This window comes from Clarias gariepinus, chromosome 5 (genome assembly GCF_024256425.1).
Source record: "Clarias gariepinus isolate MV-2021 ecotype Netherlands chromosome 5, CGAR_prim_01v2, whole genome shotgun sequence".
In the NCBI taxonomy this organism is placed as follows: domain Eukaryota; kingdom Metazoa; phylum Chordata; class Actinopteri; order Siluriformes; family Clariidae; genus Clarias; species Clarias gariepinus.
This window is the reverse complement of record NC_071104.1, coordinates 27,546,634-27,559,464: the sequence shown is the minus strand read 5'-3', so window position 1 is coordinate 27,559,464 and position 12,831 is coordinate 27,546,634. Positions and strand designations below refer to the sequence as shown.

The following is a 12,831-nucleotide window of genomic DNA, read 5'->3' as shown; positions in this document are numbered from 1 at the left end:
CCCGGATAGTGAGGAAAAATAATGAATTCGTTAAATTCGCTCGAAATAATCTAATAATCATATAACTAGAAAAAGGCCAAATAAGTAATCAAAATCTACCTTTAAAGTTTGGGCTTCTCAACATCAGATCCCTTGCCTAAAGCACTTATTATTAATGAAATTATCTCAGATTATTGCCTTGATGCACTCTGCCTCACCGAAACCTGGCTTAGACCAAATGAATATATTGGTCTGAATATGTCTACTCCGTCAGGATATTTCCATAAGCACGAGCCCCGTCTAACTGGTGGTGGTGTCGCCACTATCTACAATGATGTACTCACTGTTACTTAGAAAATAAGGCCCAGATTTAACTCATTTAAAGTGCTTATCATTAATGTTGCACTCAGTGAATTACATAATAAACCCTTTCTATATTTTACCCTGGCCACCGTGTACAGACCCCCAGGGCCATATGTCGATTTTCTTAAAGAGTTTGGACATCTGCTGTCAGACCTATTGATTACCTCTGACAAAGTGTTGATAGTAGGGGACTTTAACATTTATGAAGATGATTCTAACAACGCCTTAGCACTTGCATTTATGGATTTGCTAAATTCCTTTGAGGTTAAACAAAATATAAATGGAGCAATTTGGCGCTTTATTCATACGCTAGATTTAACTATATCCCATGGTATAATATAGAGATTTCCCCTCAAAGTGATAATATCCCAGATCATCACCTCCTGATATATACTCTACCTGTAGAACAGATTAGCTGTGTCTCTCCACGTTATCGATTTGGTAAAAATATGAATTCGACTACTAAAGACAGATCCACAAATAATCTGCTGGATCTGTCCCAATTTATTATTAGACCCATAAATGCAGGCGATCTAGACCAGTCCATTAGACACTGTTGCTCCCATCAGATTAAAAAAGTCAGAGATAAAACACTTGCACCATGGTCATCCTCACACCCTAAAGAGAGCAACCTGTAACCTCGAGCAAAAATAGAATAAAAAAAAAACTAAATTAGGAGTTTTCCGAATTGCGTGTAAAAATAGTATGTGCAACTATAGAAGCTACTAGGGCTGAGCATCTGAGCCGACTGATAGCAAGAAACCAAAACAGTACCAGGTTCTTATTTAGTATAGTGGCTCGCCTACCAAACCTATGATGTCTGCAGAGAGTATCCCATCACAGTTTAGAAGTGAAGACTTCTAAAATGAAAAAAAAGAAAAAAAATCTATAGTATCAGGAAGAAAATAATGGAAGTTCAACCTCTAATATCTTGCGTTTATAAGGATGAATTGTAACTACCAGCTCGACAGTGAATATGCAGTGAAAACAGGGCATATTGTTAGACAGTAACTTGTTTTAAAAAAATCATATTTCCAATATTACAAAAACAGCCATTTTCCACCTTAGAAATATGGCCAAGCTTAGGTACATCTTATCCGTATCTGATGCAGAAAAGCTAGTTCATGCATTCATTACCTCCAGACTGGACTGTTGTAATGCATTACTAGGTGCATCCTCAATAAACGAGCTACAGTTAGTCCAAAATGCAGCCGCCAGGGTTCTCACTAGATCAAGAAAATATGATCATATAACCCCAATATTATCATCCGTGCACTGACTACCTGTTCAGTTTAGAATCAATTACAAAATAGTATTATTTACATATGAAGCTTTCAATGGTTTAGCTCCCACATATCTAGCTAGTCTTCTAATACGCTACAATCCACCACATTCCTTAAGATCACAAAACTACGGACTTCTGGTAGTTACCAAAATATCAAAATCTACAAAAGGCGGTAGGGCGTTTTTATATTTAGCTCCAAAGCTTTGGAATAGCCTTCCAGACAGTGTTCGGGGCTCAGACACAGCTCAGTTTAAAAGTAGACTCAAGAAAGCATCTCTTTAATCTGGCATACGTAATTCATGCCATAACTTCATACTCCAGTACATCTACCCTGGATGGCAACTACGCTAATTCTTTCCACCTGTTCTTTATTTTTCTACCCATCCTGAGGCATCTGGAGATTGTGCCAGCTTCAGTAGACAAAAGCCAAACCTGCAAGGATCCTGAGGCATCCAGAGAGGGACCAGCTCCAGCTGGATTCTGCTTCTTAATGGTTTGGAGCTACACATGCTGCTTCTGTGCTCCCAGTGATCCAGACCCCATCTGCCCTCTGCACCCGTTGACTCGTCCCTGTGCTGAACTGGACATCATGTTAATTTAAATAACTTCTGTTATATTGATCTTTCAGCTGCATGATGTTTTATAATTTCTATCTGTTATCATCCAAATGAGGATGGTTCCCTGTTGAGTCTGATTCCTCTCAAGGTTTCTTCCTATTGCCATCTCAGGGAGTTTTTCCTTGCCACTGTCGCCTACACCCAGGGACAATCTTATTATTATCCAAACACATTTTTTTCACACAAACAAATTTCCATATATATATTTTTTTTTTCATTTTTGTGGAGCTGCTTTGAGACAATGACCATTGTTAAAAGCACTATATAAATAAAATTGAATTGAATTGAATTGAACATTTTACCTCAGGGAAAAAGCCTCAGCTAAAGCTATACACACAGCAAAACTTGGAATTGACCACAGTGATATACACTTGTCCAAGGAAGATGTGACGTGAAGCACTCACAGACTGCACTTAAACATTCTCGTTTGGCTTGTTTGTATATTCTGTGCTGAGTTATGCACCACAGTCTCCAGTATACCCGCACGTTTGCCAGATTACGGCAAACCAAGGACTTGACCAAATCAAAACAGGCTTTCACCCACAAATTTACAGACCTGCTACTGGAAGAGAGAGGATGAAAGAATAAAATGAAGAGAGAGAAATAGTGAAAGCCACAAAGATTCTGTTGCAGTAATTTAATTGAATAAAATCGTAATTCAACAAGAAAGTGCAGAGAAAAGTCGGAACAAATAAAAGGAGTTCTGAAAGAAATAATAATCATCTGCTGACTACAGCTCCAGAGCAATTACCGGTTCTTATCTCCATTCCCTGGTAAATGCTGTCCTGACAGCCACTACATCAAACATGTCCAACACACAAAGAAAAAGGGATCTGTATGTGAGGAATGTGTATGATAAAAACATTATGGAGAAAGTGAATGCTGAATGGCATAATGAGATTTCCGTATGTCCAAAATGAGGAAATCACCCGAGGGGAGACATGGCTATGATATGGCTTTAGCTGGAGACTTTGATGGCTCAGACATCATGAATTTGCAAAAGAGCCTCTAAAAATAAAATACATGCAAAAGCTGCAAAGTAAACTCTGCACATCCTCTCTAATCTTAAACATTCAGCCAAAAGGAGGGATTATTCCATAAAATACCATGAAGCAATCTGGGGCATTTAATGCTTAAAACATTCTTAGTTGATTCGCTTTATCATCACAGAAATACGATCAGAAATAAGTACATTTCTATTTAATCTCATGCTTTTTTTTTCACTGGCTTGTAATTGGAGATACCCCAGGGATCCTGTGATTATTGGTAGGCTTGTCTAAGTTGCACTCCGGGGAAATCAGAAAGGGCTTGCAACAAAATTAGTGACCTTTTATAAAGACAACATAATTGACTATCAGTGAATAAAACACGAGCTTAATTAGCACGCTGGCCCTAACCAATTGAGAAGAATGATTTCATCAGTTTACTAGACTTTATGAGCCCTAGGTCTAACATTAAAGCCTTCTTTGCACATTTTCCTTAAAGCTACTACAGATATGTGGTGATGAATTAAATATTTAAAACTAGTAATATCATAAATATATAATAACATGTTGCCCTATAAACTCATCTGCAACTGCCATGTTGGCCAGAATGCCTCTCTCTGCCCATATTCAAACTAATCCGTCACTTTATACGTGAAAGTAGTGACACTGTCCTAACTGGCACTATGGATTCTTGGCACCAAGACATATATTGACACTACACATGCCAATTTTTAACACTGCTCAATTTCTGCAGGTGATTAACAGCCAAGTGTAATTATGCCAGAAGCCCATTACACCAAGCAAGTGATTTATAGACACTGTAAATATATAGATAACTTAGAGGTGCTGTGTTACTCCTTGGCCAGAGGTTTTTCCTCTACCAAACATTTGCGATCTTTGTTTTATTTTACTAAATTTCCTTTACATTTTGCTCCTTCTTTGTTTCTCTCCCTCTCTCTTGAGCAAAGGAATACTGAAGATATGAGGTGAAGCCAAGTTTGAAAGCTAATAAGGTCCAGAGGGAGAGTACATAACATTAATGAGCTCAAATACAACTCGCCTCCGCTACCCCAACTGCCCTAATCAACTGCGGCACTGTGAATCTGATAACACTCAGTCGGCAAAGATTTGCTTCGTTAGCTAATTTACTGACTCTGTATGTGCTGGGTTTAAGCAGGATTATAGCAGTATACATCAATCCGTGAAACTTAAACCCTGCCTGTTTATGATATAGAAAGTTATTTTGGACAAGACTTCAGAAGCCTGCACAGAAATCACAGATGTACTGGTATGAGAAAAGAAAAAAAATGCAATTTTGGCCTAGCATAAAACATTCTGATGCAGACTGAGAAAATGATTTAGGAAAATTCATGTATATTTTCAGTGGAAAATTCCTAAAGAATACGTTTGGAATATAAAATAGTATGCCGTGTGTCTGAAATGTAATGACAAGGAGTAGGACAATCATCAGACACAGGGCAGAAATAATACTGTGAGAGAATGGGAATGAGTATGGCAGGCAGCTTGGTTGTGAGGCGAGGCAGCAGCTTTGGCTTCTCTGTGATTGATGTTGAAGTCCATGGAGCAGCTTATCTCCCTCAGCCCTCACATTTACATACTGAGAAATCTCACACTTTGCCTCTCTAGCTCAGATCTATTTTTTAAAACTTGCTCCAGTGGAGAGCAGGGGATTTTTTATTCATGATCAAGAATAACTTATTAAATAACAAGCCAATAACTTAGTCTATCTGGTATCAGCATGATTATTAATTGATCCACTGATAACCAGATTAAGCTGTGAACATTTTCCGAGTAGGATGGATGCTATGCTTCAGACGAGTAATGTGTGATCAGGATGTTCTCTTTAAATGTTTTACTCTAAATCACAAAGGGGACTTTTAATGACACCTGTTTTTGTTAAAATACAAGTACATGACTAAAATTTTCTAGTGTTTAAAAAGTGGTTTTTAATTTCTTACTACTAATTTTAATTGGTATGAAACAAATTCAAACGTCAAGAACCAACCATTTACTAGTTAACAAATCCCACACAATCCATCAAGACTGAAACAACTCCTGGTGCATGTGTGAACAGGTGTGTCTTTGTTCTGTAATGCTGAAACTACCACCTTCAGATTTCTAAATGAGCTGTTGGAAGAAATCTCTCTCTCTCTCCCTCTCTTTTTAAAACAAAATAAATTAGGTTTACTCAATTTGGTAGAATTAAGAGAAAAAGAAAAGAGCAGGAAAAAAATAAGAGACGCATGCTACCATAGTGAATATTCAATATTTGTTTGAATAAAAAAAATTATATAAAATGAGACATATCGAAAATTAAAAACATCTGTAATTGTAATCCTTTCAACACTGCCTCATTAAAATTTTTGTTTGTGTGCTATGTTATTGAAATGTTATCTAATTAATTGCAAATGTATTGCATGTACTTATTATCAAAATCTTATCTAATATTAATTTGATTAAGCCATCATAATCTCATTTAAAGGTGATTGGCCATTTGATGACCAGTCAGTGCTATAAAGATAATCAAATGACAAAGGTTTTAGATAAAAGTCCACATTCCGTTCCAGGATAATAAAATCATTTGGTTCTTATCAAATACCTTATAGATTGCGTTATAAAGAGTATTAACTGACTTTTTTTCACTTAAGCAAAAAAAAGAGAGAAAAAAGGCAAAAGGGGGAAAGTTTCTAGTGGACCTCTGCAATTACTTTCTTCGACCAATCAGAGGACAGAGGCGAAGGAAAACAAAATCTGTGATTGGTCTGAGAAGTTTCAGTTTCAAGGCGCCCCGTTGTGACGAGCGGCGCCTCTGAATAAGGGGCGCCCTGAAACAGACGGCACACATTACAGTGTGCCCTGGGTGCTCGCGCTCAAACCGTGCAGAGACAGAGACGCGATTTTACAAGCGCTCCGAGTCGCTTTACTACCAACAACCAGCCGTAACCTGGGGGAAAAGTTTATAGGCGCTGATCAAAACATCCTCCGTGCAAGAAAGGACGGATTCAAGGACACCAAGAAAGCCATGGAAAGTTAACATTTGGGGGATTTTCTGTTACGATCCCAAAAACCGAGTTTATAATGGGCTTTAGAGCAATTTGGTGATCGCAAGAGTGACTTTTAAAGGACAAAAACGTGCACGTTGTTCTTTTTTTTGGTTTGTTTGCTTTTAAGATATTTTTTGCGGACTTGCTGATATTGATGGTTCTACCATGCTCGCCTGGACACTCAGAGTGAGTTGGTGTTGAAGAAAAACCCGACGTAAGCGAAGAGCAACAGCTGGAAAGGATTTTCTCCTGAGCAATTGGGTGAAATTTGGTGGTGGACTAAACGGGCCTGTTTTTTTTTTTTTTTTTTACCAACATATCGTCTTCAACTTTTCTTCAATTTGTCCAGTAACATCGGCTTTCCCCAAAATGCCGCTGCGTGCGGAACGTGTATTTTTTTTCCTCGCGACATTGTGTGTTTTGTTCTGCACCCCGAGCAGCGGTCAGTACCATGGCGAGAAGGGCATCTCGATTCCGGAGCACGGATTCTGCCAACCCATCTCTATTCCTCTGTGCACGGACATTGAGTACAATCAGACCATCATGCCTAACCTTCTGGGTCACACCAACCAGGAGGACGCCGGACTTGAGGTGCACCAGTTCTACCCTCTGGTAAAAGTGCAGTGCTCGGCTGACCTCAAGTTCTTCCTGTGCTCAATGTACGCGCCCGTGTGCACAGTCCTGGAGCAGGCCATCCCACCGTGTCGCTCTCTGTGCGAGCGGGCCAGACAGGGCTGTGAGGCGTTGATGAACAAGTTCGGCTTCCAGTGGCCCGAGCGCTTGCGCTGCGAGAACTTCCCAGTTCATGGCGCGGGTGAGATCTGCGTGGGGCAGAACACATCCGAGACAGGAGGTCCGACATCCGACCCGACACCGTTCGTGCCAGACCTGATCACACTGCCGCCCAATTCGGGTAGAAACCATCAGCAGTTCACTTGCCCCCTGCAGCTCAAAGTGCCCTCGTACCTCAACTACTACTTCATGGGTGAGAAGGACTGCGGCGCGCCGTGTGAGCCTGCCAAGCCTAACGGCCTCATGTACTTTCGTGAAGAAGAGGTGAAGTTTGGACGCCTCTGGGTGGGCATCTGGTCCATTCTGTGCTGCTTGAGCACCCTCTTCACTGTGCTCACTTATTTGGTGGACATGAGGCGATTCCGCTACCCGGAGAGACCCATCATCTTCCTGTCTGGCTGCTATTTCATGGTGGCCGTGGCCTACGCGGCGGGCTTCTTCCTTGAGGACAAGGTGGTTTGCATTGATAAATTCAACGAGGATGGTTACAAGACGGTGGCGCAGGGCACAAAGAAGGAAGGCTGCACCATCCTCTTTATGATCCTTTACTTCTTCGGCATGGCGAGCTCCATCTGGTGGGTCATCCTGTCCCTCACGTGGTTCCTCTCAGCGGGTATGAAGTGGGGCCACGAGGCCATTGAAGCCAACTCGCAATACTTCCACCTGGCCGCCTGGGCCGTTCCTGCGGTCAAGACCATCACTATCCTGGCCATGGGTCAGGTGGACGGAGACATGCTGACCGGGGTGTGCTATGTGGGCATATACAGCGTAGCGTCTCTGCGGGGCTTCGTCTTGGCGCCGCTGTTCGTTTACCTCTTCATCGGCACGTCGTTTCTTCTGGCAGGCTTCGTATCGCTCTTCCGCATTCGCACCATCATGAAGCACGACGGCACGAAGACAGAGAAGCTGGAGAAGCTCATGGTGCGCATCGGGGTGTTCAGCGTGCTCTACACCGTGCCCGCTACAATCGTGATCGCCTGCTACTTCTACGAGCAGGCTTTCCGCGAGCACTGGGAGAAGACGTGGCACATGCAGACGTGCAAGCGCTTCGCTGTGCCCTGCCCGGCCAGCAACTTCGCGCCCATGTCGCCCGACTTCACCGTGTTCATGATCAAGTACCTGATGACCATGATCGTGGGCATCACATCTGGCTTCTGGATCTGGTCCGGCAAAACGCTGCAGTCGTGGCGCAGGTTTTACAAAAGACTCAGTAACAGTAACCAGGGCGAGACGACCGTATGAAAACGGGACACGACCCTGAGAGTTAACACACAAGACTGAAAAAATTGAGGAAATTGGTTTGCCGAGCCTGGACGACACTTTTTTATATTTTAAAATTTCTTTGAGACATTTTTCATTAACAAACCCAAACACAGAACGTTATAAATAGACACACTTTGCACCGAGTCCGCTTTGTCTTTAGAGAAACGATATACTGTGGACGAAACGTGCCAACATGTTTTCCCAAAATGTATGGCTCACTTGCCTTTGTTTTTTTCCCATGTGAATGAAAAATGTTGATTCTTTGCCTCTATGTAACAGTATATTTTACACATGTGATCTCTGCACATTTAAGGCCTACATTTCACGCGCTGTAATCGGCATAGTACATGTAGAGCTCATTACTGTGGAAAGGTGATTATTATTATTTTTTTACCCACGAAAATTGACAGTGTTTGGCTTTAAAGATGTATCCTCTCTCGTCTTCTATGGACTTGTATGACTTTCAGAGCCACCCGCTGACAATCATGCATGGTTCAAGTGGCACAGAAGCGCGCTGGGTTTGGGGATGGAGAGCTACATGCATGTGTCCAGCAGGGAAATTATGCAAGCTCCTTTTAAACTGCGTAACTTGTAAATAATCACCCTTTCTTAAAGAATATATGTATTTATGAAGATAATCTTGTTGCTGTTTTTTTACTTGATTTTTTAAAAAACGGAATTGGTAAGAGGACATTTGTATATGTACAGTTGCACCGAATAAAAATGATTAGATTTTTAATTATCTGCTTTATAAATATGTATTTCTTCAGCCGTTTTGGAGATGATTTAGGCCATTTGTTCATTTTAAACAGTAAACAACTATCCTTATCCCAAGATTATTATTATTATTATTATTATTATTATTATTGATCAGATACAGTAAACGCATTTCTATTTTTTTTAAAGTCAAAACTGCCACAAATGAGCTAGTTCTTCGTCAGGGGAATTAAAAGACTACATGAACTCGGGTAAACGGGGCTAGTACAAGTTGTTCTTATATAGAACATAAACAGATAAACAAGAAAATTAAAACGTATTATAAAGACAGTGCTATTTTACCAGGGAGAACTGCAAAACCGCCTCTTTATCATCAGTAATAGCCGCCTATCGCAAAGTAACGGCTCAAAGGAGAGTGTACCCCAGTGAGATAGCGCCCCCAATCGGTGGATCAAGGTGTTAAGGAGGCGCGCTTTATCGACGGTGAACCTGGGCTTCTCAAAATAGGTCAAGGGATGTATGCAGTCACGTAATCTCTTTTTGATTACTATTTTAATTACTTAATTAGGGTGGTAAACTACTATGGTTTCTAATAATATATAGCCTAGCAGATAGTTCGAATATGAATTAATTATCATATTCTACTTATAACCTTAGTTAACTGGTCACATGACCGTTCAGGTTTAAAAGATGTACCAGGTAAATTTTGTAGACACCTACTACTGCCAGTTTTTTTTTTTTTACTTCATTGTTACAATTTGCTTCACTGTAAACAGTGGCCACTTTGAACTATTTAAAATATGATAAAAAAAAATCATTTTCTGCTTTCTATATATGTATTCCACAAAATGTTTTGTAATTCTGATGTCTTTAAAATACACACACACACACACACACTATATGTATATAGGATTGTGTTGCATCCAAAGCATATTTATGAAACAGCTGGTTTAGAGCTGTGACAGACTGATGTTGATCATTGCCCAAATGTACTAAATAGCTGTTTATGCTCTGCTTATAAGGCATGTATTTTTTACGCTCAAGGACATTTAATTTTAGTAAATAACATTTAAGGTGTATTGCATTTATAATGATTAGTTAGTTTAACCAGAAACACACAGGTTGGATCAAGAGGCCATTCACAATTTTTTTTTAAGAAAAAGAATATATATATATATATATATATATATATATGTTTTTTTTTTAAAGAAGGAAGATATATATATATATATATATATATATATATATATATATATATATATATATATATATATTGCAAACTATACATGATAATTTATCACTCCAAGGACGTTCTTTACCAACGGTCTATCTGCAACCTGTTAACTGCACCCTAGCTTTAAAAGTCTTCATTATGCTTACTGATTTTGAACAAAAGATGTAAAGAACTCTACACATTAACATTGGCTAATCTTCCTAACAAGCCTGGAAATAGAAAGTGCGTGGTCATATTGCTATAAAACTACTGTGTATAATATGGATATACACACTAAGAGAAAATGCAAAAGCTAGAATAAATGTTTTGACTTGCAGCTATCTTCAGCAGGGAGGAGAGATTCTCTCTCACCAGTAAACATCCTTTTCAACATTTTGTCATAAAAAACATTCTAAAATAGTAATGTAAAAGAATCACTTGGAATTGATATTAGCAAAAAGCTGATCATATAGTTATAAGATTTAACTGTTCTGATTTAAATTAAATTTTGGAACTGTGTTAACACAAATGCTAACATACTCAAGTAATATAACAAAGCTGTATAACAATTGGATTTTTTAAATAATATGCGCACAATAATTACTGATAAATCAAAATCAAATGCAGTTCAGTTATTTTAGTTTTTTGCTAGAATTGTCCATAAACCTCTCTAAAGAAGTAGACTATAAGTTCACTATAGGAAAAGTATTCAAATTAGTTTCTTCTGGCACACATCCCTCTTAAGTAAATGGCCCCTGGCCTTGTGTCTACCTCCTCTCTGCTTTTATGGGGATATATTACACTAACTGTCAGAGGGAGGTGCGCATGTGGAGGAAGAAACTAAAAAGTGACAAAAGTACACCAATCAAAAACTATAGTTAGGGGGTACCCAATCTGGACCATCTGACAGGAAGTGAAGAAGAGTTGTGGGAAATCCTGCCCTCAAGCAGGCCTTTTCTTCCCTTTTGTTTGAAAATCGGGATGGGTACAACAAGGGTAGCCTAAAATAGCAGCCTAAACCAGGAGGTAATCTCTTGGTTCCAAGGCAACATGAAAACAGTCCTGTCTCAAAGAGCTTTGCAAAGCCTAGCAACGGCAAACAGAGGCAATCAAATGGAGTCAGACATGACTGTGCTGCAGTGTAAAAGCAGCGATTCCCATTCACTGATACTCAACAGGCTTCAGAATATATTCCCAGAATGCTAAGGAGATGGTCGCTTAGGAGGAGAGTGCAGAAACATAAACTGTGATGAGACAACACAGCACTAGGTGAGTGAAATGTGTTTAACTTTTCCTCCATGACTTTGGTTTTGACATACAGGCAGAGGAAAAAAAACACTTCAATCTTCACTGTTAAGTTCTGAACTCTTTGATAGGACGCTAAGAAATACACCATAAGTTTCAACATGAAAGAGCTTGTCCTATCACTCCTGAGTCGAGGATATAGTCATGTGGTCAAGACGGATGGCAGAAGACAATATGGAAGAGTGGAAGTCTGTTACGAACCTGAGGTATTCACTAACCACAGTGGGTGTAATAAATAAATGAATTTTGACTAGGTTTAGCAGTCAAGTGTATAAAGTAAATTAACACAGCTACCTCTGCATGTACATTAAAAAATGTTAAATGTTCACTGACTGTGAGGTGACTGAGAATATTTAAATCTATACTGAAAGAATCTATACATTTTTATATGTTCCCCAATTTCAGGAGTTCAAACTAAAATAGATAACTGGCTATTTAGTTGTTTTTGGCTGGCTTTAATTTGTTGCATCATTAGATCATATATAAGAAAGCTAATCAAATGTCTTGAAATTATTATAGACATGAAAGATGTCCTCCTATCGTGACAGAAGACATTTTACTCATAATAGACTATATAGAATAAAAATCTAAAGATGTACCTAAAACAGTTTGTAGCATGCTTTTCACATGATCAGCACTGAGATACCATTAAGAAACTTGAACATCTATAGTTTCTTTAGTGTGCTATGCAACTTGGCAAGAACTAGTCACGGGAGCACCATTTGCACACAGGCTGCTTTGTACTCTACCATTAAGAGAAAGATATAGCAGTATAACATCAGAGTATTTAATGCAAGGTGCACATAATCAATACATCCCAAAAACAGAATAAACCAGGCTTGTGTTTGTCAAAAAGTAAAGTTAATTAATAAAGATAAGGATACATTTAATCTATTATGCTCAAAGGGGCAAAACAGCATGAGCGCATATCATCAAATTTAGCCCTTGTTTCACAAATGTCATTGATTAAATTAATCAATCAATTAATGTTTTCATTGACTCCGCCTCATGTTTTTTTTTTCTCGAATACAATCTACTTCTAATCAGGACTACTTCATCTGGAAATCCCAGCCCCCTCTGCTTCGCTTATCCAGGAGTGGAACGCTGCTTTGTGGAGTAGAGCCGACACCCCCTAAAACCTACACCACTAGGAGAGGGCCACTTATTCTGTACTCAGAAGATTTTGCCTCATCATCCTCACAACCTGACAAAGTCAACAGGAAGGAGCGTGTTTTAAGGGCTTCCG

General features: G+C 39.4%; 1 protein-coding gene and 1 long non-coding RNA gene across 2 annotated transcripts; both read left to right on the top strand.

The window, feature by feature from the left end:
- Positions 1 to 6,106: 6,106 nt before the first annotated feature.
- Positions 6,107 to 9,092, top strand: fzd7a (frizzled class receptor 7a). The gene has a single exon (XM_053496659.1). The coding sequence runs from the start codon at positions 6,665 to 6,667 to the stop codon at positions 8,327 to 8,329; it is 1,665 nt and encodes a 554-aa protein (XP_053352634.1). The 5' UTR covers positions 6,107 to 6,664; the 3' UTR covers positions 8,330 to 9,092.
- Positions 9,093 to 11,429: 2,337 nt separating this feature from the next.
- Positions 11,430 to 12,831, top strand: LOC128524352 (uncharacterized). Its single transcript, XR_008360507.1, has 3 exons — positions 11,430 to 11,549; positions 11,657 to 11,791; positions 12,633 to 12,831. It is a non-coding gene; the product is annotated as an uncharacterized LOC128524352 (long non-coding RNA).